We start from the raw sequence: 27,609 nt of genomic DNA, 5'->3' as shown, positions 1-27,609 counted from the left end.
ATGCTATGGAGTTTGGCAAAGAATCGGTTCGGTATCATACATGGTATGTTTCCAAAAATGTGTATCATCCTCGGTAATACTACCATTTTCAACAGGGCCACCCTTCCCACCATGGCCAGAGGGAGCTTCGACCAGAATCTCATACTGTTTTCAATATTTGTTATAGCCTTTTCTGTGTTATGTTTGTGTTCGTTCTGCACTGTATGGTAGATATCTATCCCCAGGTATCAGAAGGTTGTGGTCTCCCAGGGTATTTGTAAGATGGGCAATTGCTCCCATGGGATCCCTTCATACCTTCCCAAAGGGAATATGCATGATTTTTTAGGGTTGACTGCGATGCTCGAGAGCGACGCAAATCGCTCTATCACTTCAAGGATATATTGCAAGTTTTCCTCCGGGTATCTTAAATATAATAGCATATCATCCGCGTATAACGATATTATGTGTGGCCCTCTGTTCGTGTGAATCCCCACCTCTTCTCACTGTTGCCTGAGGTATACCGCCAGGGGCTCTAATGGGAGGATATATAACATCGGGGACCAGGGACACTCCTGTCTAGTACCTCTACTAAGTTGCCATCTCTCCGAGATGACCGTTTCAGTCTTTACTCTGGCTAGTGGTGAGCTGTATAACAGTTTAACCCATTTTAGCTACTCGGGCCCTATACCATATACCTGCAAGGCTGCCATCAACCACAGCCACTTCACAGATTCAAAGGCCTTTACCGCGTCTAATGAGACTATAGCAACTTCTTGCGCTTCCCCTTCTGTCTGTTTTATGACCCTGTGTAGCCTTCGAAGATTGTCTGATATATTTCTATGTGGGACATATCCAGTTTGGTCAGGATGTATGAGTTTGCTTATGACCCGTCTCAGTCTTCCGGCCAGCACAGCCGTAAGTATTTTACTGTCCTGGTTCAGCATGGATAGCGGTCTATACGAGCCGCGTTCCATGCTCGGCTTGCCAGGTTTAAGAATCGGAATGATTATCACTTCTCTTAGGGATTCTGGTAGCGTTCCAACCTCAAGGGCTTCATTTAACATGGCCAGTAGTGGAGGAAGCACCTCTGTCTTATATGTTTTGTAGAACTCGCTAGGGAGTCCATCTGAGCCTGGGGCTTTGCAAGTGGGCAATTCCTTGACCACTGCTTCGAGTTCCTCTAATGTGACAGGGGCGTCTAAGTTTCCTCTCTCTTCTTTACTCAATTTTGGTAGGCCGATGTCTCCCAGTATTTCCACTATCCCGCTATCATCCCTTCTGTCTGTATCTTCATACAATAGTCTATAAAACTCAAAAAACCCTTCATTCACTCCCTCTTCAGTATCAAGGACCTGTGCTCCCTCTCCTTGTATGGCTCTAATCGTTACTCTCGGTGTTTCACTCTTATACAGCCATGCCAGCAGCCGCCCCGGCTTGTCGCCGCCGGCGTGCTGCCTCTCTATATATTTCTTATAATTTAAGTTGCATAGCCTTTCCCAGTGTCTCTCGCATGTTTGCCGTAAATGGTTTATGGTATCTGCCTTATCTAAGGAGTCATCTCCACTGCACGTGGCTACCTCAAAGTTTCTCCTCTGCCTCCTGCAGTTCTTGCAGTATCCCCCCCTGCAGTCCTTTGGATTTAGCTATCACTGCTCCCCTACCACCACTTTGGAGGCCTGCCATAGGGTGCCTACCGATTTCACGCTCCCAGTATTGTTTTCAAAGTATTCAACAATCTCCTTTCTCAGGTCTTCTCTAAACCCTGTGTCTTTTAATGCTTCGGCTCTCAGCCGCCACATAGGGATTCTGGGTCTGGGGGCTTGATGTTGCCATGTTAAGACCATTGGTGAGTGGTCTGAAAGGACTCTCGCTCTATATTCCGTCTGTATTATCTCCCTTACCACATCCGAGGAGGCAAACATATAATCTAACCGTGTATACATATTATGTGGGGCTGAGTAGTGTGAGTATTGTCTATCGCTTGGGTGATGTAACCTCCACATGTCTTCTAAATTGAAGTCTTTCAGCAGGGTCTGCAAGGTTCTGGCTGCCGGGGTGGGTGTATCCAATTTTCCGTCTGACCTATCCATTGTGGGATTTAGCGTACAGTTAAAATCGCCTTGCCATATGACCGCGCCCCCTAAGTGTGGGGTTATTTTTTTGTATAGGGTCTCGGGGCATATGTGTTAATGATGCACACTTCCCTGTTTTCTATCAGTCCTCGTATCATCACCATCCAACCATCTGGCTCCGCCGTTGCTTGTAACAGCTGGAAGTGGACATGCGGTGCCACCCAGTTGATTACCCCTCTGGCATATGCAGAGTATGCTGCTCCCACTGTGGTTCCCTTCCATTTCTCCTCCATCACCTTTTGTTTTTCTTTCGTGAGATGGGTTTCTTGTAATAGGGCGATATCTATTTTCTGCCTCCTCAGATACATCATAATTTTGTTTCTTTTGAGATAACTATTTAGTCCCCTGACATTCTAGGTAACTATCTTGAGGTCCCCCATTATTATCCGTAACCAGTACCACTTTTCTCCCTTTTCTTCCTCCACATCTTGTGCTTCGGCGCGTGGATGTAAGCTTGTTCATTTATTAACACCACAGCACACCCTCCAACTCCCTACCCGCCCCCCACCCTGCCCATTCCCAACTGATGCCCAGCTCCATCCCTGGATCTCAGGCCTACCCGCATTTAGTACCTATTCAGCGGTGCCGATACTAGGCACACAGCAGGGGGTTGCCACACTACCGGCAACCCAACGATCCTATCTATTAGGGTATAAGAGTGAGTCCATCGTGTCTCCTGTTATGTGCAACATTATGTTATGCACATTCAATACTAATTGCTCAACCCGTAGCCCATTATTTCCAACACCATCCTACCCTATCTTATATTCAAGTCCCAAAGTCACAGTGTATACAGCACCTCGGCTTCAGGATCAGGCTTCACTTATCGTACCATCCTCTTTCCGGCTGTCTGCTCCCTCCGGGCAGTTTTGGGCATCCAACCACTCCGTTGCATCTTCCGGGGTCTCAAAGAACAGAGCCTTGTTTTTATGAAACACTTTCAGTTTTGCCAGGTACATCAGCATATATCTAAGACCTGCTTCACGCAGGCTCTTCCTCACACTCCCATAATTCAATCGCCGTCCCTGCACTAGGAGTGTATAGTCTGGGTACGCGGTGATGGCTGCAGATTCTCTTTGTATAGTGCCTCCTTTTCGGAAGTGTTCCAGAATCTTCTCCCTGTCTCAGTAATTCAGTATCTTGGTGATTATTGGCCTCTGGGAGGCATCTGGGGGGGTCTCTTTGTGAGCGCTCTATGCGCTCTCTCCACCGCAAATCCTTGAGTGAGGGCCCCACCTCCTATTTCCTGAAGCAACATGGTTTTGACGTAGTCCGTTGGGTTAGGGCCTTCCTCCCCTTCCGGAAGGCCCATTATGCGTACATTGTTCCTCCGGGTGCGCCCTTCGGCTTCCTTTGCTCTGTTTTCTAGATTGCTTACATGCTGCTTCAGTATGTGGATCTCCGAGGCATGAGATGTGCGGGCCACCGTGTTTGTGATCACTTCTTTCTCCAGCTCGTCTGTACGCTCTGCTATTGTTCGTACCTCTTGTCTGAGTAGGTTGAATTCCTCCTGCACTGCACCCACTTTGAGCTCCAGCACTGTCTTGAATTCGGTTGTGGCTGCCTCTGTTTTGCTTTCCCACATCGCCTTCAGGTCCGCGATTGCATTCAGAATATGCTGGTCATTACGCGTTCGGGTTGTGTCCACTAGTGGGTTCTTATCTTTATTCCTAGCCCCCTCTGTCGGCTGCAGGGTTTTCGTGAATTCCTCCGGTGTGGGTTGCTTCCCCTTGGACTTGGGAAGTTTAGATGTCATCTTGTTACCTAGGCTTGTTCTAAAGTAACTGGAGTACGATATCCACTAAGTACACAGAGAAGCTTCGATAGTCCCCTATATCGTGGTTTTAGGCTGAGAGGGTTAGTGTGTACACAGCCGGGTTGTGGACGTCCTGATGTTATGATGAAGCCCGGTCTCTTCGTTTCTTGAGCTGTGGCGCTGCTGGGCCTTTTCCCAGAGGGTTGGGGGGGGGGGGGCAATCACTTGTTTTCTGTAGTCCACTCCCAGGGCGGTGCCGCACCCCTGCAGTAGTATCTTGTGCTATGCAGGTCCGGTTTCTGCTTGCCGGATGACTCCTTAGCAATAGCTGTGTTGCCCTCCCGTTCAGCTTCCTTATAAGTGCGAGCACAATCTGCCTCGTCTCACTGTGTTACTGCTGCTTTCCCTTCTATCGGTTCGATATACTTTGCCCTGTGTGGTGTCCAATCCAGCCCTTTGGACAGATCCTGTTGCCTTTATTGTCCACTGCTGTCTAGCCTGCTATCTCGGCTCAGTGTATGCCCCCAGGTTACAGGGATGTGCGTTTTGGTCTCTCCTTCGTGCGTTTGCCAGTATCCTACTTCAGTACGCCAATGTCGGTGCTTCCCGCCCTATGGCAGGCGGTCACTTGGCTTGCTTTATTCACAGTCCACCTTGTTTGCCCTTTCCGCTTTTCCATGCACAAGCTTTAGGGCGCACAGTTAGTTTCTTCCGACGCCAGTATTGTATTCGCTGCTCCAATGTCCACTGCTCCGATGAGCAGGCAGCACTCCAAGGGGGACCGTCCAGCTCCAGCCACGGCCCGCCAATGGTTGCACTTTTTAATTTGTTGGTTTTTCGCTTCAATGCTAGCCCTGTTTCACTCTTCTCTGTTGTGTTTCAGTGCCGTGATGTGTTGCCACTTGTTTGGGGCTGCAGGGCCAAACGGGCCAACCGCAGCAGTGGTCCTTGTCTACCCAGAACAGGTGCCCGGTCCGGGCATACGGCTGTTGTGCCTCAGGCCACCTGGTCTTGTCATGCAACTGCATGTATCCCTGCTGCCTTATGAAGTTTATTATTTGGGCCTACAGTTCGCCCTTCTGCACAGTTTATAATTCGTTCAGGATGAGCTGTCTGCTCGCAGACACAGGGCTAACATCTGGGCTCACTGGTTAGCATTGGTGGCAGTTGCTAGGGATTGTAACGTGGTGCGCGTGTCTTTGAGGAAGTGCTATTTTTATATTTCATGCAGGCCCCCGGGCGGAGCTATTCGGCGACTGAACCAGCATCCGCTGGTGCCGCACTCCTCTTCATGCATCCGCACCTGCACTATACGACACCTTCAGGGAGGAAGGTTGTACATTTGTGTCCGACAGGATGAAAATCATGATTGATGTTGAATCAGGATGGAAGGCCAGAGACTTGACAGACGAAGAAATCAGACACTTTGTGAAGGCCAGCATCCATGCACCTGAGGGAACGATGTTCCTGTATCCAAAGAACCATAAGAAGTATGTGGGAAAGTGGATCTATTGTAGCCCAAGTGGACAGTGCATGCTCATGACTTGGAATAAGGATGAGCATGCAAAATCAGCTGGATGCCTGAAGGGAGTCATAAAGATATGAATCCCAAAGAAGCATTTCTTCAGACAAGGATGTCTAGATATGAAGGATGATGGGAGAGTCGTTGATGAATCGCCCAGAGGAGGGAGTGTAGAGAAGGAGCCAAGTACTCCCACCTCAACCACTTCGCCCATATTGCCTATATGTTGGGAACCAGAGTGTGAGATACGTGTGCTACCAGTGAAAATACTGATACCGAGGAGAATCCTGGAAACAAGGTTCTCATTGAGTAATCCATACCTGCATATGAGACAGTATGATGGCCATTTGAATGAAATCCCAAAAGAAGCGGAGCGAATGAATGGAAGAGAAGAATGGTGACATCACCGTCACTCACAAAGCAAGCTGGCATACATATAAGAGATGCAGAGACAAGAGAATGAAGATAGGCTATAAGGCATCAAGAAAGTTTCAAAGATAAGTGACATCTTGGGATCAAGATGAAGAAACTTATGCTACAGAACTGATGAAGATATCAAGTTATTTCACATGTCTACAGATGCAAAGAAACACAAGCAGATGAAGTATTCTTGAGGCTAGCTTTAAAGTGAATAGATTGCGGCATGCGCCAACATACACATATATTGAAGTGAGTAAAGAATGGATGTTTCCACTACGCATTATAGCAGAGCTGGACTAAAAATGGAAGGCCTCTCTTTCAGTGTGTCGCGGTTAAAAAGCAAATTGAATTACAAAGTGAATCTCAGAGAGGCAAGGCTGGACAAGCCCCAAGAAGCCATAGCCGTATCAGGTTGGGAGGAGCAGACATTGGATACAAATCGTGTGAAAGAATGAAACTCCTGTTCAGAAGACATGGACAAAAACAAGGAAGATGTCAGAGGTCTATTAGAAAATAGTATTTTAAATGCACCAGAAACTCGATTCTGTGGTCTTCAGTCACGTGGAGGGATGAAGTTGGACGAACATGACGGCCACACCTACGCATGAGGGCAGAGAGTGCCTTCACTCCCCTGAATTCTCCAGAGCAAAGAACACTCCCAAGTACAAGTTGAAAGCCTTATGATAGATGAATATGCTAATTGGTGGGAAGCTATGGTTAAGACTAGCTCATCAGCACCTGGAAGACCAGCCTGCATGCTGCTAACGTAGGTGGAAAAGTACTGACGGGGGTTAGAGTGCCAACCAATTGTTGGGGGGCGTGTGATTCAGGGTCCCATAGTTTGTGTAACCAATGGGATGTCATGTATTTAGTGACATTCATAGTGACCTTTTTAAGGGGAGGGCTTAGTTGACCCACCTGATGTTAAGAAACCTACCACTTTTCTTCACTCTCTTAGACTAGTATGGATCGTACACTTAGATGTTCCTGTAGACCCAATCACAATAGCTTCTAGGTTTTGTAGTTTGCCACGTAGGATGACAATAGTAAATACGTAGGTTGACGTCATCAATGACGATTTTTTGCTATAAAAGAAAGCTTTTCTTTTAATACATTGAGAACCATGCGGTGAGACGTCCGTTGATGTTCGTTGTACTCCGTTTTTTAGATAATTGATATTAAAACAGTTATCTTTCTGCCAACTAACTGGGTCGTTTTGATTATTGATGTTTGAGTAACTTCTGTATCCCCATCCATCTCAAAGGTATTGCTACCTCATCTTAAAGGGCTGGGGTCAACCAGTTCCCATCGATTGCAAGCATGCCATCTAAATTACACATGGTACTTGAGCAGACATAGCGTGAGCTGTGAGAGTTTACTTTACCTTGCTGTAGAGGTTGGTAATGGGGATCGCCAAATCTGCTGTGCAGGTCTTTCACTGGAGGATGATAAGGTGTCAGAGAGATAGCGGGGGCAAGTGGCATCCGGTTGAGCCGGGACAGGCCAAGACAGGCACAGTTGCCCTTAGGTGCAGCCCTTGGATGTGGACCGGCTGCGCCTCACTGCACCGGGGTAGTATCCCCATGTGTATTGCAGGCATCCAATCACATTGTTCGATACTAGAGGCCCGTTCCAAGGCTCTCTGGGTGTAGAGTTGTTCAGTAGAAAGTGAGGCGGCCATTTTAAGGAGGCTTTTATCCTTGTGGCAATTCACAGTCTTCAATGGAGTTGCAGGGGGCACTCGGAGGACATCTGGGTGTTGCAGCTCACCTGAGCTGTTCTTCTCTTCGCAGGCACAGTTGCCCTAAGGAGCAGCCCTTGGAAGCCCACAGTTGGATGAGAAACAAGCCTGTGGTGCGGAATTTAGAAGGAACAGGAACAGAGACAGAGTAGAAAGTTGTTGCAGAAGGAGGACAAGACTCAAAGAGTGGGAGGTGATGAACCCCTCCTAAGCTACCTGTGGTATCTAGGGAAGCAATACCCAGTTGACTCTGTCTTATGGTAGCAGAAAAGTTCTACTAGTATCTAAAACTCATAGTCAAGACAAAGGAAAGTCTGCAGGAGCTACAAGATGAAACCGAGGTGGTCAAATCCCACAAACAACCCAAGACACGTAGGAAGAAGCTTGAGAGCGTACCCTTGAGAGTGTGATTGAATGATAGGTGATACCTTCTAAAGAATGTTAATGTTAAAGAATATTTGTACCACGCACTATCACCCCTGGAGAGGTCCCCTGGCACTCTGGTGGGTCTGAAAAGAAAAGGGGGTTAGGGGGTGAGTTAGTGGAAACGAACGGGATAAGTGCAAGAGATGATGATTTGATTTTCATTATGACTCTTCTATCAAACCTGGTACTGGCAATACCGTGTGGCAGAGCTGTAAAGTGGCATGGTCCACTAATCACAATTCTATGGCAGCAGTGCTGCATTGCTAAGTAGTCTAATGCTTCTACTGCATGGGCTTCCGCTTGACGTCATGGTCACAGGTTTGAATCCCAATGGGTCCACTTGGCCCTTAATTCTTCTGGAGTTGATAAATGCGAGTCTTGAAAGTACAAAAACACAGAGAAGATTTTGCTAGGCTTACTGTACGTTTGCTCAAGATGTTTTTATAGAGTTTTATATTGCCAGGTTGGTTTATTTTTTGATTTGTGTACTTCTTCAAGTCATCTTTTATAATGGAGAGTATTCATTTTGGTTTTGAACCCTAAGCAGTAACACATGTCTGTACCAACTGCAGCTTGCTAGATATGTGGTCAAGTACCTAAATTTCATGTTAGGCTCAATTATTAGCTTCACCACCTAACCAAAGTGTCTGATTGTGGGCCAATCATATACAATATGTCTTATGTGCCAGAATTCTGACCGCCTAAAAGTGGTTCAGTTCAAAGTGTATATTAGTCAATAGTGCAAACTGGCCAGGAGCCGCTGACTTTCCCACTGACAGGGCGCAGCAGTGACTTTGTGCCTGTTGCTTTGTGAGCACCTGAAGCTCTGTGCGTAGCATCTCTTTTTAGTCTCACGCACCTTTGCCACGCCTTAAGTAATCCCCCTGTCGTCTATGCTTCTGTGGCCAAATCCCACATGGCACAACGCCTGGCACATCTCCTAGCAACAGAAAAAAGAGTCACCCCAAATGCCCCCAAAAGGCACACATAGCACTCCCCCTCTGTCTGTGACGCGCCTGGGAACGAGAAAAGATAAATAGACGGGGCTCAGGCAGGAAGGGGTGGGGTGCAGGAATCATAGAGAGGGAGAACCACAGAACTGAAAGGAGAAAGACCGTCGTCCGCGTGCTTCAAAGGGTTCAAGACTGTGAGGCTGTATCCTGTTGGAGCCTTCAAACTGCCTGGGACTCGGAGGGGTGAATCCTAATAAGCCACAGCAGATACAACAACTCGGGAACCGCGTCACTCCAGGAGGAGAGTTCCCACAAGTAAGTTTGTTTGTTTATTGATTTATATAGCGCACCGAACCCGGGGGTATCTGGGCGTATTACAGAAAGGTTACAATTTAGCAAAACGAGGTTACAGGCAATGCATGAAATACGTACAAAGGAAACAAAGCTAATACAGTACGATGCAGAATGGCGTATGTATAATTCTCACCTCGCACCTCCTTAGAGTGAGGACAAAAACGGAAGCCTTGGGGAGTTGTAGTTAAGGGACTGCAAGGCACAGTAGCAATAACCATATGCCCACTGGAAGACCCTGCAAATGCGATGACAAGACCTGCACGTCTGTAGAGCAGGTGCCGTGAGGGTGTTGTCGTGCAAGCTTCACCCACAGCAAGTGAAGTGTAGAAGCCGATCAAGCTTCACCCGCAGTAGGGGCCTGTGAGGGATGTGTGCAAGCTTCACCCGCACTAGGGGCCTGGGAGGGATGTGTGCAAGCTTCACCCACAGCAAGTGAAGTCTAGAAGCCGATCAAGCTTCACCCGCAGCAGGTGAAGTGTAGAGGGATGTGTGCAAGCTTCACCCAGTAGGGGCCTGTGAGGGATGTGTGCAAGCTTCACCTACAGCAAGTGAAGTGTAGAAGCTGATCAAGCTTCACCCGTACTAGGGGCCTGTGAGGGATGTGTGCAAGCTTCACCCACAGTAGGGGCCTGTGAGGGATGTGTGCAAGCTTCACCTACAGCAAGTGAAGTGTAGAAGCCGATCAAGCTTCACCCGCACTAGGGGCCTGCGAGGGATGTGTGCAAGCTTCTCCTGCAGTAGGGGCCTGTGAGGGATGTGTGCAAGCTTCACCTGCAGTAATGGCTTGTGAGGGATGTGTGCGAGCTTCACCTACAGCAAGTGAAGTGTAGAAGCCGATCAAGCTTCACCCGCACTAGGGGCCTAGGAGGGATGTGTGCAAGCTTCACCCGCACTAGGGGCCTGGGAGAGATGTGTGCAAGCTTCACCTGCAGTAGGGGCTTGTGAGGGATGTGTGCGAGCTTCACCTACCCGCAGGTGAAGTGCAACGGTAGTCCCCATTTCGGTGCGACCAGTCCGGCGCAGGGATGTTTTGGTGCGAGCATGTTTCAGGGCAGCAATACATTTTCTGCTTTAATATTGTGCATGCAGCAGGTGTGGCAGCGTTGACCTGATTGTTTTAGTCAATGGCAAATTACATCTCATGGAACAAGAAGTCACTTTTATTAAATCATTGTTCCACTAGCTAAAAATGCATTTTTGTATTCAAGTCTTAACTATCAGATTTAAATGTGCAGATCGTGTGCATCTCCAAGCATAGTTCTCCCATAGTACCCCCCTTTCACTTTCGATCGTGCTGTTTGCAGGCCCCCTAATTCGATTGCCCCCCCTTATTTGGCTCCGAATATGGCCCTGATGATCATGTTTTAATCTGCTAACTGTGAGATGCTGATTACTTGTTTGAAGAGCCCAGGAAGCATTCACTTGCACTTTACAACGCATCATTTCATGCAGGTGACAGTTCCCGTTGCTGTCTCACGTTTCCCACCCAATATCGCTGCAGCCAGTTTCGAAAAATCGCGCCGAGCCGGCCTCGCCAAACCAGCCACGCCAAACCGGCTCCTGTGCCGCAGGCCCCGGGCCGTATGAAGTACGGCACGATGGAGGGCCTGGGGGGTTAGGCGCAGGGTGGGGGAGAAATGTTGCGAAAGCCTAGGGGAGGGGCGGCCAGATGGCGCCCTCACCCCAGCGTTGCCAGGAAATGGCACAACGACGCCAAGGAAAGGTGTGAGGGGAAACAACAGGGGGGCCGGGGGAAGTCCGGCCCCCCAAGGGAAGAACAAAGGGTCCTAGGGGTATAAGTAGTCCCCAGAAAGAAGGAAGGAGCACAAACCAGGTAAGGAGCTCACCTCATTCGGGTAAGCTACTAGGGTCTGGAAAAGTGCGAAGAAAAACGTTTTACCACCCAACCCACCCTACAAAGATAAGGAAAGTAGAAGGAAACAGGCAGGAGCCGGAACGCCGAGTACTTTCTTCGGTACACAGTACAAGAAAGTCGTAGGCGGCACGTGTCCAGGAACGGATGCCTAACGGTAACAAAGACTTGGTGAGGAGAGGTTTTGGGCATCCACAAAGCTGGACACGAAGTGCCCAAAAGCACATTATTGTTATATATGTTTTTTGTGTATTTTCTGTAAGAAAATAAAAAGCCTACGGCCTATAATTTTTCCACAACAAAATTGGTCTGCAATTTTATTCCATAGGTAGGGGTCAGGTAACACGAGCAAAGGGAGCCCACGCTACTCAGCCTACTGCGAACTGGCAGCAGCAAAACCAGAAGTGCAAAGGTCAGGCACGCTTCCTCCAAGGCAAAGGGCTGTGAGGCCCATGTAAGCTTGAGCGACAGTTGCTGAGGTGTGAGCAGCACGTTTTTTAGATAATATAGCGCCCATGACAAAACACTAGAGTGATCCCCCATAGCACAAACCGCACACTGCGCACTGTAGACCTGCCCCAACATCCAAAAATCAATCAGCGTCATATAAACAAAAACTAATGATATGGACTTGCAATTGAAGTACTTAAAAGTAACAAGGAGACAAAGCAATGTGGACCACATTAAAGAAAAATAAGCCACCCTCATTTAAAAGCGTCCATATTGAGTTCCAGCGTTCCTGTTTATAGAACCTGGATGTTCAGGGGTCTCCTGTTTTGTTTGGATGGTTTCAACATGCCCAGGCTCACAGTGACGCCCTGACACTGTGAAGGCCTGAAAGCCTGATCACTGCTGAGGCCAAAGACAGTGCTCTGTGTCCTTAAACTTTTTGCATGAAGAGACAAGCTTGGGCATGCTGAGACTACTGCAATGATGGTAGTCTGCTGTCAGAAAACAGTGTACCATGACAGGAGAAAATGTAGCTCATTTTTCAGGGAGGTGCGAACATGCCAAATGTGCACTTCTGGCACACAACCTCCCCTGCATGTTTTCATCCAAAGGTTTAGATCACCATTATTTCGAGCATTTCGTCCCTTGTGGAGCACAGTCACGTCTGTTGCACAACCATGTACTCTTTGAGATATCTGAAAATTGTGCTTTTAATTTGCATGTGACAGCATGTTATTCAGTGTACATGTGCTCTGCATGTAAAATGTAGAAGAGGCCGCAACACTAGACTAGCTGTTGGGGTTGACTATTTCATTCTAGCCCCTTACCCCTTCAGCGCTATGAGCCACAAAATACAGTTGAGCCCCACAAACAATTCAGTCTGGCTGTCACATAGTCACTGGCATAGCAGTCCTCTCTGCACCTGAACAAAGTGCATTGCATGGTACTCGGGAGGATAGCTCAGGAGCAACGTGCTCACCTTGGAAGTAAGACGACACGGAGCAACACAGGTTCGATCCCAGGTTCCACGCTTAGAAACCTCTGGGTATTAAGTGCGTTATAAATAACCAATCGTATCATACTATAATTTCTTTAAACCAGTCATCTCTGCTAGTAATTGAACTGAATTCTGATTACTATTCTCAAGCAATGTCATGCTCTTTTTTTTTCCTGTTTGCTCAGACCATGGTCTGCCAAAGGGCCCTCCACCCCGAGCACTTCGAGGTCATAACAATGGCATAGGCGCTATACAAATATCAAATGGCATAACATTACATAATACTGAGATTTCTCACCTGCACAGAAGTGGTTGGCCAATTCCCAAAAGCTTTGGGCCTAAAAATATGATCGCAAGGAGAAGAGCGGCATTAACTGTCATCACTTCCATCTTAATAGGGTTCATTATCAGATAATTAGCAGCCCCTCATTACTTAATCTCTAATAAACAATTTTAACCTTTGAGGCTTTGTCCATTCAATTTCCTGACAGCTTTACAAACAGCTGAGTATCATCAGCGTAACTCAGGAAATAAAGACCATGGCTCTGAATAATATTGGCCAAAGGAGCAAAATAAAGATTAAAACTTAAGAGCGGAGCGGGAAGGTCGACCCTTGAGGAACTCTGCAAATGCATGGTTTATTATGAGCGACAAAATTGTCCAGTTTGGCTGATTGCCAGCAATTCGTGAAGAAGGGCTCCATCCATTTTGAATCCTGGCCTCTAATGCCAGGGAGAGTGCAGGTGAGTCAGGAGAGTCTGATGATCAACCGTATCAAACGCAGCTGATAAGTCAATTAGGATCACAGCTCCAGCACCCCCAGCATCCAATTCCAATATTAGGATGTTGGACACAGTTGTATTAACATTTCTGTATAACTGTGTGGCCCCAATCCTGCCTGCAAGGGGTCAACTAACTGGGAATTGAAAACAAATGGTTGAAGTTGAGTCAAAAGAATATGTTCTAATTGTTCGGCCAAGAACCAAGTTTGTGAAATAGGGCGAACATTGTGAAGATCGTCATCACTCAGCGACGGTTTCTTAAGTGAAGGGCGGACAACCGCTTCTTTTCAGACACTGGGCATTTCACCAAAAGATAAAGAGATATTAAATACGTGAAGTATCTGTGAAGCATAAAAGAGAAAAACAAACTTAGTGAATTTAGGGAGCAGAATGTTGCTTGCAGAGCCTTAGGTTCTTGCACTAGGAAGGTCCTTAAGGAAGATATTGAGTGATATAGTAAGTGGAAATTGGCAAAAAGAATGGGTGTGTGGAAAGGTGAAGGTAATTGCTGATTGACTGGTACAGGTGAACATATAACACAGAGAGCTAAGATGCTGCTGATTAAAGGGATCTTGTTTGCAAAATGATCAGAATGATACTCAGCTAGTTCTTGAGTGGCAGCCAAAGATGAAGAAGCAACTGCCGGGGTTATTAATTCATCACAAATGTTCAATCATTCTTTAGAAACATTTCATTAGTGACATAATCTATATGTGGAATAGAGATTTTTGGCTTTGGCAATAGAAGGATACTAGCTTGCCAACTAATGGGAGGCTAAAAATCCCTTCGGTTTTACAGCTGTACTATGAAGACTTCAAAACACACAGTAAAAGACAATGCACGAGGTCACTTGCTTGTAATCATTGATTCACACAGCATGAAGTTTGTGATGCACCCCACTTATTTCTAATCAACAAAATTCACACATCTTAAGGGACATGTCACAGACAATAGTCACTTCCAGTTACCCACTCAAGGTTATGTCTACTGCCTTCTACCACTAATCACGCCTGGCTTCAAATTCTCTGTTGAAACGGAGAGACATGCTGCACATGTCATGTGGTGACCATTGGCGTGGACATTGATCAACAAAGAGGCATGGCATGGTAATACGCTTAAAACAGGGTTTTAGCACATTTGTACAAGTGTCAGGATCCATCCCTGGAAGCTATGGCAGAAGTGGAAGTTTTCACCGCGGAGAACCTTCAGTTAGCAGTCCAGTCCTCATCCAATATGGCTGCCTTTGTTATTCAAGCAAGCCCCGCCCACCTCCCGGCACGTTGTATCTGTGTTATTTTCCCTGTGATACCAGCGCTCGGCTAATACTCTGTTTTAGCTCCTCCAGTGCCTCCTGCAGTGTTTACTCCTACCCGCTTGCCTTTACCCTCCGTTTAACTTTGCTTTTCCCTACTTCCTTAGTCCTTTCACGGCTCTCGTCCGTTACGCCTTCCCAGTCTTTTCCTTTGCTTTCGGCATCTTGCCACTCGTACTAGCGGCCCGCCGCCATCCTCGCGTATCTACGTGTTCCTCCCTGTGCCTTTCGTGGATCCAACTGTTTCTGGTAAGTAGGGACTTTAACTGCTTCTCCCTCTTTTCCTACCTTTCCCTCTCTGCTCGGACCGTTTCCCCGTTCCGGGCTCTATTCCTCTTCTCTTTCCTCCCGCATCGCTCCTCATTGCTACTTACCTTGTATCCGGCCAAGTCTCCACGGATCGGATCCTGCCTTCTTTCCCTCAAGCCAGGCTGGACAGAACAAACTTACCTGATCCACAATTTCCTGGGTTCACTCCGGATCACTCACTACCACATCCGCTATTGGAGAGTCTAATATTCAGTACAATCTCAGGAAGACTACACAGGGTTTTTTACCGTCCATCGGTCTTTTCCCTGTCGCGGGGCCTTGGCTCCTCGGGGCCCCCCAAGACTGGTCCCACTTCCTGTCGAGGTGGCCTCCGAGGGAGCCAGGCCCTACTTGCATGACAGGAGGTCCAGAGACAAGTCTACAAAGGAAGATACCAGGACTCCCCGAAGACCCTCAAAGCACTCCAAGGACAAACAAGAGGAAGCCACAAGTGAGGAGAAGGGTGGTGAGGGTGAACAGCCTGACAGAATACAACGCCAAGACAGAATCATGGCTTCCCTTGAACAGTATCAAGAGCTGGTGGCAGCATTACAGGGGCTAACCCTAGAAGTCCAATCCCTGAAAACCGAAAATGCCGCCCTACGCCAACAAGTGGTCCTACATAGGGACGACCAAGGAGACCTACCACCCATGCCTTTATCCTTCGGAAAATATGATGGCTATCCAGGCGGTCTAAAGGAGTACTTAGACGCCTGCCACGTGTATTTCGCCTTTCGTCCCCACGCCTTTGAAACCGCCAGAGCTAAAGTGGGGTTCCTCATAGCCAATTATCACCGGAAATGCCTTGGCCTGGGCCACCCCGTTGGTAACAATAAATGATCCTGCACTGGCTAATTATGACTCATTTGTGGACCTTTTCAAGGCCAGATTCGATCGTCCTGAAGTTCTGTACACCTCTTTTGAAGCAATACTAGATGTAGAACAGGGTAACACGGATGTACAGAACTACATATCTCGCTTCCTGGGACTAGTGGCGAAGACAGATTGGCCAGAATCTGCCAAACAGACGACCTTTCGGAGGGGACTTCAGGATGAGTTAGCCCGAGTGGCTCGACCTCCGTCCTTTCAAGATCTCATGTCACTCACTCTCCAGTTAGAGTATCGTCTCAACGAACGCCGCCAGGAAAGGAGAAGACCTCGTCTCAGCCAGCCCTCATCCAGCCCGGCTCCTCACCCTTCAAGGGAACCGTCCACCCGAGAGGAACCTATGCAGATAGGGGCAACCCGAGGCCCCCTCACGCCTGCAGAACACAAAAGACGCAGGGATTCGGGCCTCTGTATGTATTGCGGCTCTTCAAAGCACCTCATCAGAGATTGTCCGGAAGTTCCTCCAAGAAGGAAGGAAAACTTCCACCCTCGGTCCTTCGCAAGGGAGGTCTCGGGGGAACAAGACACAGTCCTTGCAACCTTACCAGACCAACAGAATTAAGAGAGGATAAAAGCCTGATGGTGTTTCGAGTCAAACTCTGGACAACCAAAACCTCATGTGTGGAGGTCTTAGCCATGCTGGACTGCGGTGCCGCAGGGAACTTTATGGACGAAGGATGGGCTCGAGAACAACAGATCCCCTTTAGGCAGAAGTAAAGGCCTATTTCGGTAGAAGGAGTGGATGGTACCCCCCTGTCCTCAGGCCCAATCCAATCCGAGACGATACCCTTACGTTTGGATTTGGGAGAGCATCAGGAACTGCTGGTATTCGATCTCATAAGAGCAGCCCACTTTCCCTTGGTGATAGGAATACCCTGGCTAAGAAGACACAATCCGCAAATAAACTGGACTACCAACTGTGTGCGTTTTGATTCTTCCTACTGTGAACAGCATTGCCAATCAGCCCTTCAAGTCAAAAAAGAAGACAAGGACAAGGGAACCCCTCTACTCAAGGTGGTCTCATCGGTTCCCCGTCAGTACCAAGAATATGCTGAGGTCTTCGAAGACACTACACCCAAACTCTTACCTCCTCATCGGCCAGAGGATTGTGCCATAGAACTGACCCCGGAGTCTGTTGTCCCATTTGGCAGGATGTTTCCCCTATCTCTTTCCGAAAGACAGGTCTTAAGAAAATATCTGGATGACAACCTGCAGAACGGTCTAGTACAGGAATCAAGGTCTTCAGGGGGGGCTTCGCTATTTGTCATTCCTAAGAAGGACAACTCCGAACTACGTCCCTGCATAGACTACAGAGGGTTAAATCGGATCACAATCCGCGATCGCTACCCTATGCCACTCATAAGGGACATCCTAGAAGCTGTTAGAGGGGCTTCTTACTTTACCAAATTGGACATTAGAGGAGCCTACCATCTCCTCAGAGTGAGGAGAGGTGACGAGTGGAAGACCGCATTTCGGACCCCCATTCGGATTGTATGAATACAGGGTTATGCCCTTCGGCCTGGTAAATGCCCCTGCGGTCTTTCAGAGGTTTATCGACAAGATTTTCTCCGACATGTTGTTTGTTTCAGTGGTCGTTTATCTAGATGACATATTGATATATTCTCAAGAGCTACTGGACCATCGTGAACAAGTCAAAAGAGTGTTACATCGGCTCCGAGCAAATCACCTCCTGGTCAAACCAGAAAAGTGCCAGTTTGAAGTGACCTCCGTCTCTTATCTAGGTTATGTCCTCTCGAAGGAAGGGATCAAGTTGGAACCCGGAAAGATGAAGGCTATCCTGGACTGGAAGGAGCCAAGAAGTGTCAAGGAGGTCCAGTCTTTCCTAGGTCTGGCTAATTTCTATCGCCAATTTATCCCCAACTTTTCTAACTTGATGTTACCCATCACAGGTCTCCTTAAAAAAGGGGTTCAGTACGCCTTTGGACCAGAACAGAAAAGAGCCTTCTTACAGCTCAAGGAGCTGTTTACCTCCGCTCCCATACTAGTGCAACCAGATCAAGCAAGACCGTTTATAATGGAAACTGATGCCTCGGATGGAGCAGTGGGAGCCATTCTATTGCAAGAGGCAGAAGACGGTCTCACGCATCCAGTAGCGTATTATTCCAAAACCCTGACCAAAAGCGAACGAAATTACTCCGTTTTAGAAAGAGAACTACTGGCCATCAAACTGGCATGCCAAGAGTGGAGGCACTTGTTACAAGGAGCAGCGCACCCATTTCAAGTACAAACTGATCATCGTAACCTCAGAGTGTTACAGCAGATGGAGTGTACCAACGCCCGACATGCTAGATGGGCATATTTCTTCTCTCAATATGACTTTAACATCACTTATTTACCAGGGTCAGAGAACAGAATGGCAGATGCCCTCTCCGGATGTCATGGAAAAGAAACCAACCATAATCAAGATCACAATCTCTTGTTTCCCAACCTTAAGATCATGGCAGGTGTCTCTCTCTCTTTTTGCAAGAACTTACCACCCAATACGGTTCGCTATCAAGCATTCCAACCACTGTCAATCTGGCCAACGATGGTATGTACTACCACGGTACTGGGTTGTTTCTCCCGTCAAAAGGACTTCAGGAACAGATCCTCTCCTGGTGTCATGATACCCCCCTCGCTGGACACCCCGGTATCAAGAAGACCAGGATCTCATAAGCCAAAGGTTCTGGTGGCCAGAACTCCACAAGGATGTAGAGAGATACGTTTCGGCCTGCCCAATTTGTAGTACCAACAAATACCAAACAGGCAAACCATTGGGCAAACTGCAGCAACCTACCCTACCCACCCAGCCTTGGGAACACGTGTCTACAGATTTTGTTGATCTACCGAAATCAGAGGGAATGACCGCAATCATGGTAACTATTGATTCACACAGTAAGCTGGCCCACTTCTCAGCATTAGAAGGTCTTCCGTCAGCTCCAAAGACGGCTTCAGTCTTCCTCCGGGATATAGTACGCTTGCATGGCCTGCATCGAACCATAGTCTCGGATAGAGGTACCCAAGTTACCTCCAGGTTCTGGACATCGTTGTGTCAACAGTTGGGGATTCACAGAGCACTGTCGTCCGGCTTTCACCCACAGAGCAAAGGTCAGACAGAGAGACTTAATGCCGGACTTCAGCAGTACTTAAGATGTTTTTGCAGCAACAGACAGGAGAGCTGGTCTTCCTACCTCGCGCAGGCCGAGTTCGCCTATAACAACCACTACCACACCTCGACTAGAATGAGTCCTTTCTATTGCACTTATGGTTACCATCCTCAGCATATGCCTTGGTCCGGAATGCAACCCACCAAATCTCCTGCCATAGATGACCGGTTATCAGAACTAAAGAAAGTACATACGTTGGCGAGAGAAGCATTAGAGGACAGCCAACTAGCACAAAAGAAGTGGGCCGACAGAAGCAGAAGACCCAACCCAGATTGGAAGTCCGGACAAAGGGTCTGGTTATCCACGAGGTATCTACCCAAGTGGATACACACCGGCAAGTTTGCTCCACGATATCTGGGTCCTTATCCTAATGTGAAACAAATAAACCCAGTGGCCTACGAAATCCGCCTGCCTAAGAACCTCCAGAGAGTACACCCTGTTTTCCACACATCACTGCTTAAAGAATATAAGGTGGATCCTTTCTCACGAAAGTTTCGGAAAGCCAAGACTCCGACCACAGTAGAACCACAAGTGTATGAAGTGGAATACTTAGTGGATTCTCAGTATCGTCACGGCAGTCTCCAATATCTTGTCCATTGGAAGGGTTTCTCCACTGAAGAAAGAACCTGGGAACCCAGACACCATCTGCATGCTCCAAGGTTACTGAGAGAGTTTCACCAAAGATACCCGGGAAAACCAGGGGGCTTTCGGAGGGAGAAGGGTTATACTGTCAGGATCTATCCCTGGAAGCTATGGCAGAAGTGGAAGTTTTTGCAGCAGAGAACCTTCAGTTAGCAGTCCAGTCCTCATCCAATATGGCTGCCTTTGTTATTTAAGCAAGCCCCGCCCACCTCCCGGGACGCGTTGTATCTGTGTTATTTTTCCTGTGATACCAGCGCTCGGCTAATACTCCGTTTTAGCTCCTTCAGTGCCTCCTGCAGTGTTTACTCCTACCCGCTTGCCTTTACCCTCCGTTTAACTTTGCTTTTCCCTACTTCCTTAGTCCTTTCACGGCTCTCGTCCGTTACGCCTTCCCAGTCTTTTCCTTTGCTTTCGGCATCTTGCCACTCGTACTAGCGGCCCGCCGCCATCCTCGCGTATCTACGTGTTCCTCCCTGTGCCTTTCGTGGATCCAACCGTTTCTAGTAAGTAGGGACTTTAACTGCTTCTCCCTCTTTTCCTACCTTTCCCTCTCTGCTCAGACCGTTTCACCGTTCCGGGCTCTATCCCTCTTCTCTTTCCTCCCGCATCGCTCCTCATTGCTACTTACCTTGTATCCGGCCAAGTCTCCACGGATCGGATCCTGCCTTCTTTTCCTCAATCCATCTTCATATTGGTGGACAGAACGAACTTACCTGATCCACAATTTCCTGGGTTCACTCCGGATCACTCACTACCACATCCGCTATTGGAGAGTCTAATATTCAGTACAATCTCAGGAAGACTACACAGGGTTTTTTACCATCCATCGGTCTTTTCCCTGTCGCGGGGCCTTGGCTCCTCGGGGCCCCCCAAGACAGGTCCCACTTCCTGTCGAGGTGGCCTCCGAGGGAGCCAGGCCCTACTTGCATGACAGGAGGTCCAGAGACAAGTCTACAAAGGAAGATACCAGGACTCCCCGAAGACCCTCATAGCACTCCAAGGACAAACAAGAGGAAGCCACAGGTGAGGAGAAGGGTGGTGAGGGTGAACAGCCTGACAACAAGAGGTTCCCAAAACAGAAATGAGCAGGGTCTGAATTAAACAAAAAGGTGTCAGGATGGTGATTCTCCAGTGTGGGGTAGTACTCTGGAACCACTGCACAAAAGAACGTGTCTCTTGGAAAGGTAGAATATGCCCAAACAAATGTTCTATCCGTTTGGAACAAGTACAGGACCAGATCTTCATGACAAATCACTCAGATAAACAGTATACAGCCTGAAGCTTGAAGGTCTCCCGAACCCTACTTTTAGTCCTTCCTCTTGTGGGTTGCTGCACTCTTTCGCCAGAGTTCTCAGGACTGCTTTTCCTTGGTTGTCAGTTGCTGAGTTCAAGGGTTCTAAAACCCTGTTTACCACAGTTAATCCTTCCTTCAGGGTGCAGAACCTCCACTGACTTCAGCTCCAGATTGGAGCTACTTGTGCAGGCTGTGTAAGTGGGGCCATGAATTGCAGGCCTTCCAGCGGGGGGCAGAGCTGCAGGAGAGCAGGAGACTGTCCTAAAGCTGAGAAGGGGCTTCCCGCTCTGCTCCTTCTGCTACTATCCCCAATCTCTCACTCTTTCCCGGCATCTTGCATCAAGTCTCACTTTGCACTAGGTTGCTTCTCTTCCTAGGTGAACCTCTTTTGATCTTAGGTTACGCCACCTCCCTCCTAACGATATTCCACTCCATACCTCCCTCCACCACATCCTCCTCTATATCTTAAGCGGTCCTCCTCTTCAGTTCATTCTACAACTGCCTCCTCCCTTCACCTCCTTGATTGTAAGCATTTGCCCTTCGCCTCTTTATGTCACCTCTCCCTCCTTTGCCTCCTTCTCCTCTTTCTGTCACCTCTTCCTCCTTTTCCTCCTTCACCTCTTTCAACAACTCTTCCACCAACTCTGCTCCTCTTTCACCTGTCTCCTTATCCCCCTCTCATAAGTAGTGTCCCTGTATCTACTATCCATTGTTAATTCTTCATCCCTTTGGGCACCTCATATGTAACAGTCATGAGTCTCTAGTTCTTTACCATCACTTCTACTTCTGCTGCTCCCTTTCGCCAACCCCCTGGGTCTTTCTTCTCTCAGCCGGCTGGGTTTCTTAACTCCCACGTTCGAGGTCTGTCTTTCCCCAGCTTTCTCATCCTTTCCTGTAGCCTACTGTCTCCAACTTAACCAAGCCTTGTGGGCCTGTCTTCTACCTCCTGCGCACCCCAGGCGCCAGAGGTTCTGCTCCAGTTTCCTTTTTCCAGATCCTTCTCCGTTGGGTGTTCCTCTCTCTGGTGGTCACAGTCTGGCCTGGCCCTCAGGATGGGCTCGCCCAGCCTGTCTGTTTCGACTATGTGGGTGTGGAGGCCTTGCATGAGGACTGGCTGGCTGTTTTGTGATTCCAAGCCCTAGCTCTTTCTGTGGGTAGATTTAGGAGCTGTGTCTGCTCCCGTCTGAGGGGAGCCCAGCGTGCAGGCATTGCCGACACTGCGAGACCACTGCTTCTCAATTCGATTGAACGGGCAGGAGCATCTGTGGTTAAACTGTCATAAGCCCCTGCCCTTCAAGTGTGATGGATGTAGTCAGGGGATCCTCCACTTGCCACCCCCAGTGCCCAGCATTGCGTCGCTCACTTGTGGCATCACCCGGCCTCCTTGGTGACCCCACCATCCTGCAAGCAGGAACAATGCTTTTGTTGCACTTGAAATGCAAAGGAAAAAAACCTGACAAACTGGAACAGAGAATTTCCAGTCTGAACTTGCACCATGCTCCTCTGCCCAGGTTGCCCCTCCAAGAAGCAACTCTGAATGTGAGGGGTTTGCAAGCATGAGGTACTGCGTTAATGCTGTCCTGACTCCATCAACTACGAAAGGCTGGGTGTGAGGGTGTGCAAACTTTACTGACAGGCAGTGGAGTGAAAGTATTACTGGAACCTTTACCAGATTTCCTGGGTGTGAGGGTGTACAAGCTTTACCGACAGGCAATGGAGTGAAAGTTTGGCAAGGAAATTCTTCCAGAGTTGCTGGGTGTGAGGGTGTGCAAGCTTTACTGACAGGCAGTGGAAAGTATCACAGGAACTTCTGCCAGAGTTGCTGGGTGTGAGGGTGTGCAAGCTTTACTGACAGGCAGTGGAGTGAAAGTATCACAGGAACTTCTACCAGTGTTGCAGGGTGTGAGGGTGTGCTAGCTTCACTGACAGGCAGTGGAGTGAAAGTATAACAGGAACATCTACCAGAGTTGCTTGGTGTGAGGGTGTGCAAGCTTCACTGACAGGCAATGGAGTGAAAGTATCACAGGAACTTCTACCAGAGTTGCTGGGTGCGAGGGTGTGCAAGCTTTACTGACAGGCAGTGGAGTGAAAGTATCACAGGAACTTCTACCAGAGTTTCTGGGTGTGAGGGTGTGCAAGCTTTACCGACAGGCAGTGGAGTGAAAGTGTCCCAGGAACTGAAAGTGCCCCAGGAACTTCTGCCAGAGTTGCTGGGTGTGAGGGCGTGCAAGCTTTACTAACAGGCAGTGGAAAGTATCACAGGAACTTCTACCAGAGGTGCTGGGTGTGAGGGTGTGCAAGCTTTACTGGCAGGCAGTGGAGTGAAAGTATCACAGGGACTTCCACCAGAGTTTCTGGCTGTGAGGGTGTGCAAGCTTTACTGACAGTCAGTGGATTGAAGGTATCACAGGAACTTCTACCCGAGTTGCTCAGTGTGAGGGTGTGCAAGCTTTACTGATAGGCAGTGGAGTGAAAGTATTACAGGAACATCTACCCGAGTTGCTGGGTGTGAGGGTGTGCAAGCTTTATTGATAGGCAGTGGATTGAAAGTATCACATGGACGTCTACCAGAGTTGCTGGGTGTGAGGGTGTGCAAGCTTCACTTACAGGCAGTGGAGTGAAAGTATTACAGGAACTTTTAGCAGAGTTGCTGGCTGTGAGGGTGTGCAAGCTTCAATGACAAGCAGTGGAGTGAAAGTATCAAAGGAAATTCCACCAGAGTTTCTAGCTGTGAGGGTGTGCAAGCTTTACTGACAGTCAATGGAGTGAAGGTATCACAGGAACATCTACCCGAGTTGCTGGGTGTGAGGGTGTGCAAGCTTTACTGACAGGCAGTGGAGTGAAAGTATCACAGGAACCTCTACCACTGTTGCTGGGTGTGAGGGTGTGCTAGCTTCACTGACAGGCAGTGGAGTGAAAGTATCACAGGAACATCTACCAGAGTTGCTGGGTGTGAGGGTGTGCAAGCTTTACTGACAGGCAGCGGAGTGAAAGTATCACAGGAACTTTTACCAGAGTTGCTGGGTGTGAGGGTGCGCAGGCTTTACCGACAGGCAGTGGAGTGAAAGTGTCCCAGGAACTGAAAGTGTCCCAGGAACTTCTACCAGAGTTGCTGGGTGTGAGGGTGTGCAAGCTTTACTAAAAGGCAGTGGAAAGTATCACAGGAACTTCTACCAGAGTTGCTGGGTGTGAGGGTGTGCAAGCTTTACTGGCAGACAGTGGAGTGAAAGTATCACAGGGACTTCCACCAGAGTTTCTGGCTGTGAGGGTGTGCAAGCTTTACTGACAGTCAGTGGATTGAAGGTATCACAGGAACTTCTACCCGAGTTGCTCGGTGTGAGGGTGTGCAAGCTTTACTGATAGGCAGTGGAGTGAAAGTATTACAGGAACATCTACCCGAGTTGCTGGGTGTGAGGGTGTGCAAGCTTTATTGATAGGCAGTGGATTGAAAGTATCACAGGGGCTTTTACCAGAGTTGCTGGGTGTGAGGCTGCGCAAGCTTCACTGACAGGCAGTGGAGTGAAAGTATTACAGGAACCTCTAGCAGAGTTGCCGGCTGTGAGGGTGTGCAAGCTTCAATGACAAGCAGTGGAGTGAAAGTGTCAAAGGAAATTCCACCACAGTTTCTGGCTGTGAGGGTGTGCAAGCTTTACTGACGGTCAATGGAGTGAAGGTATCACAGGAACTTCTACCCGAGTTGCTCGGTGTGAGGGCGTGCAAGCTTTACAGACAGGCAGTGGAGTGAAAGTATCACAGGAACTTCGACCACTGTTGCTGGGTGTGAGGGTGTGCTAGCTTCACCCTACAGGCAGTGGAGTGAAAGTATCACAGGAACATCTACCAGAGTTGCTGGGTGTGAGCAAGCTTCACTGACAGGCAATGGAGTGAAAGTATCACAGGAACTTTTACCAGAGTTGCTGGATGTGAGGGTGTGCAAGCTTTACTGACAGTCAGTGGAGTGAAGGTATCACAGGAACTTCTACCAGAGTTGCTGGGTGTGAGGGTGCGCAGGCTTTACTGATAGGCAGTGGAGTGAAAGTATTAGAGGAACATCTACCCGAGTTGCTGGGTGTGAGGGTGTGCAAGCTTTATTGATAGGCAGTGGAGTGAAAGTATCACAGGGACTTCTACCAGAGTTGTTGGGTGTGAGGGTGTGCAAGTTTCACTGACAGGAAGTGGAGTGAAAGTATTACAGGAACCTCTAGCATAGTTGCTGGCTGTGAGGGTTTGCAAGCTTCAATGACAAGCAGTGGAGTGAAAGTATCACAGTAAATTCCACCAGAGTTTCTGGCTGTGAGGGTGTGCAAGCTTTACTGACAGTCAATGGAGTGAAGGTATCACAGGAACTTCTACCCAAGTTGCTTGTGTGAGGGTTTGCAAGCTTTACTGTCAGGCAGTGGAGTGAAAGTATTACAGGAACATCTACCCGAGTTGCTGGGTGTGAGGGTGGGCAAGCTTTATTGATAGGCAGTGGAGTGAAAGTATCACAGGGACTTCTACCAGAGTTGCTGGGTGTTCGGGTATGCAAGCTTTACTGACAGGCAGTGGAGTGAAAGTAACACAGGAAACTCTACCAGAGTTGCTGGCTGTGAGGGTGTGCAAGCTTTATTGATAGGCAGTGGAGTCAAAGTATCACAGGGACTTCTACCAGAGTTGCTGGGTGTGAGGGTGTGCAAGCTTTACTGACAGGCAGTGGAGTGAAAGTAACACAGGAACCTCTACCAAAGTTGCTGGCTGTGAGGGTGTGCAAGCTTCACTGACAGGCAGTGGAGTGAAAGTATCACAGGAACCTCTACCAGAGTGGGTGGAGTGTGAAGGCTATCTCGACTTGATCCATGGCAAGGTAGCATGTGAGGACTGGCGACTCTTCACCATCAGTAGGTGGCATGTGAGGCAAAATAGAAAATTTAGTCTGCCTTCAAAAAAGTGGTTAGGAGCCCCTAATATTTCCACCACCCAGAGACAGACAGTGGGTGTTTGTTATGTCCCTGAGCAGGAACGTGTAAGCTATGCAACGAGCTTCATCCACTCTAGCGCGTAGGCGTCATGTGTGGGCACTACATGAGCCTCGCCCGCAGCCAGTAGAGAGTAAATGCTATGTGAGATCGACAAACTAGGGCAGGTGGAGTATGTGGCTTAGCACAAACCTCTGGAGTCCCATTTCAAATGTGGTGCAGAGCCTCTGTTATTCCTGCCACACAGAGACAGTCCAATCTGCGGTCTGCTAAGCTCTGAGGGGAAACGGGTTGAGCTGCTCCACAGGGGAGCCACAAGGTTTGTGTGAGCATGATCGACAGAACGTGGAGCTAGAGGGTCGTGTAAACAGCCACCACATCATTTAGTGGGAGGGGTGTGCATGCTTCCTCCACCGCGCCTTCTTCTCTTTCTGTCAGTATGGTCCTTTACTTTAAGGCTACTCCCAGGGCCTTCATCTCTAGGAGTAAAGGGGGCAGGGGGCTCTGTAGGCCTAAGTCTCCCCAGTACACCTCAGTGCATCTCAGTGTACCCACACACATCAGTGCATTCTAGTACTTACATCTACACCGGGTGCCCACCCGTACACCTCAGTATCCCAATACACCCAGTAAACCTCCGTGTACATTAACCTCCGTGTACATTAGTACACTGCTGTACATTTCACCGGAGTTCTGTTTACTTCAGTACTTCTCTCACCATCTCAGCACACCTCTAAGTACATCCATGTTCATTTGTCTGTACATCAGGGCACCCCAATACAGCACACGTCAGTAAACCTTTAGTGGGCCTCTCTTCGCCCCAGTACTTTTCACGGCCCCTCTAGTTTATACACCTTGATACACCTTTATAGCAGACGGTGCACCTCAGTACACTCCCAGTACATGTCAGTACAGTTCAGTTCACTGGCATAACTTTAATCATAGTGTTTATTTGTTTTTATTTGCAGTGGTTAACTTCATCATCATCAGCTACTTCCCAATGAGAGGTGAGTGATCTGCTTCCTCCTTTAAATGGTTTACGGTTAGATTTGAATGTCTTCTGACCTCTGCAACTCTTTGAACTCTCAGAGTCTGACACTAACCTCAGGGTTTGCTGGGATAGCTCCATTCTTGGCAACTTTCAGGATCTGCCCTTTGTTGGCTATTCCATCTACATATCCCTGAACTCTCAGGGTCTGACCCCAGTCCCAGGGTTTGCTCTCCAGAATCCCACCAGTCTTAGGGTTTTCTCTGCTAACCCAGCACCTTGGAACACTCATGGTGTGACCTTAGGCTCCCTCTACTAGTCCAATGCCCTTGAAATATAACGACCACCCCCTAGTCGTAGAGTTTCCTCTGCTGTCTACATGCCTGTGGACTTTCATGGGTAACCCAGTCGTAGGGCTTGCTTTGTTATTTGTATATCTTGGGACTCTCAGGGTTCTGCAGAAGCCTCAGGGTTGATTGTGCTATCACCATTTGTGGAACTTTTCAGAGACAGGCCCTTCCCTCACATGGCTTATGGTGCTGTCTCTACCCCTCGGATAAAGGGCCCTAGTTTGGAGGTTCACTACTCCATTTACATACCCTTGGTAGCCCTTTAAAGTGCAAACTACCAAGTACTTCCCCAGGCCACCATTATTTCTTAGGGTGTGCT

The 27,609-nt window shown here is 48.4% G+C and overlaps 1 protein-coding gene across 1 annotated transcript in view; it reads left to right on the top strand.

The window, feature by feature from the left end:
- Positions 1–9,023: 9,023 nt before the first annotated feature.
- The window catches only part of LOC138513902 (glutathione S-transferase P 1-like), a 151,150-nt gene continuing 132,564 nt past the window's right edge, over positions 9,024–27,609 (top strand). Inside the window, exons 1-2 of the mRNA XM_069629042.1 lie at positions 9,024–9,244; positions 26,921–26,959. Coding sequence (XP_069485143.1) covers position 9,244; positions 26,921–26,959 — 40 coding nt within the window. The 5' untranslated portion in view covers positions 9,024–9,243. The remainder of the gene's footprint in view (positions 9,245–26,920; positions 26,960–27,609) is intronic.

Source organism: Ambystoma mexicanum, chromosome 12 (assembly GCF_040938575.1).
Source record: "Ambystoma mexicanum isolate Mex_15411 chromosome 12, UKY_AmexF1_1, whole genome shotgun sequence".
In the NCBI taxonomy this organism is placed as follows: domain Eukaryota; kingdom Metazoa; phylum Chordata; class Amphibia; order Caudata; family Ambystomatidae; genus Ambystoma; species Ambystoma mexicanum.
This window is presented reverse-complemented; position numbering and strand designations above follow the sequence as displayed.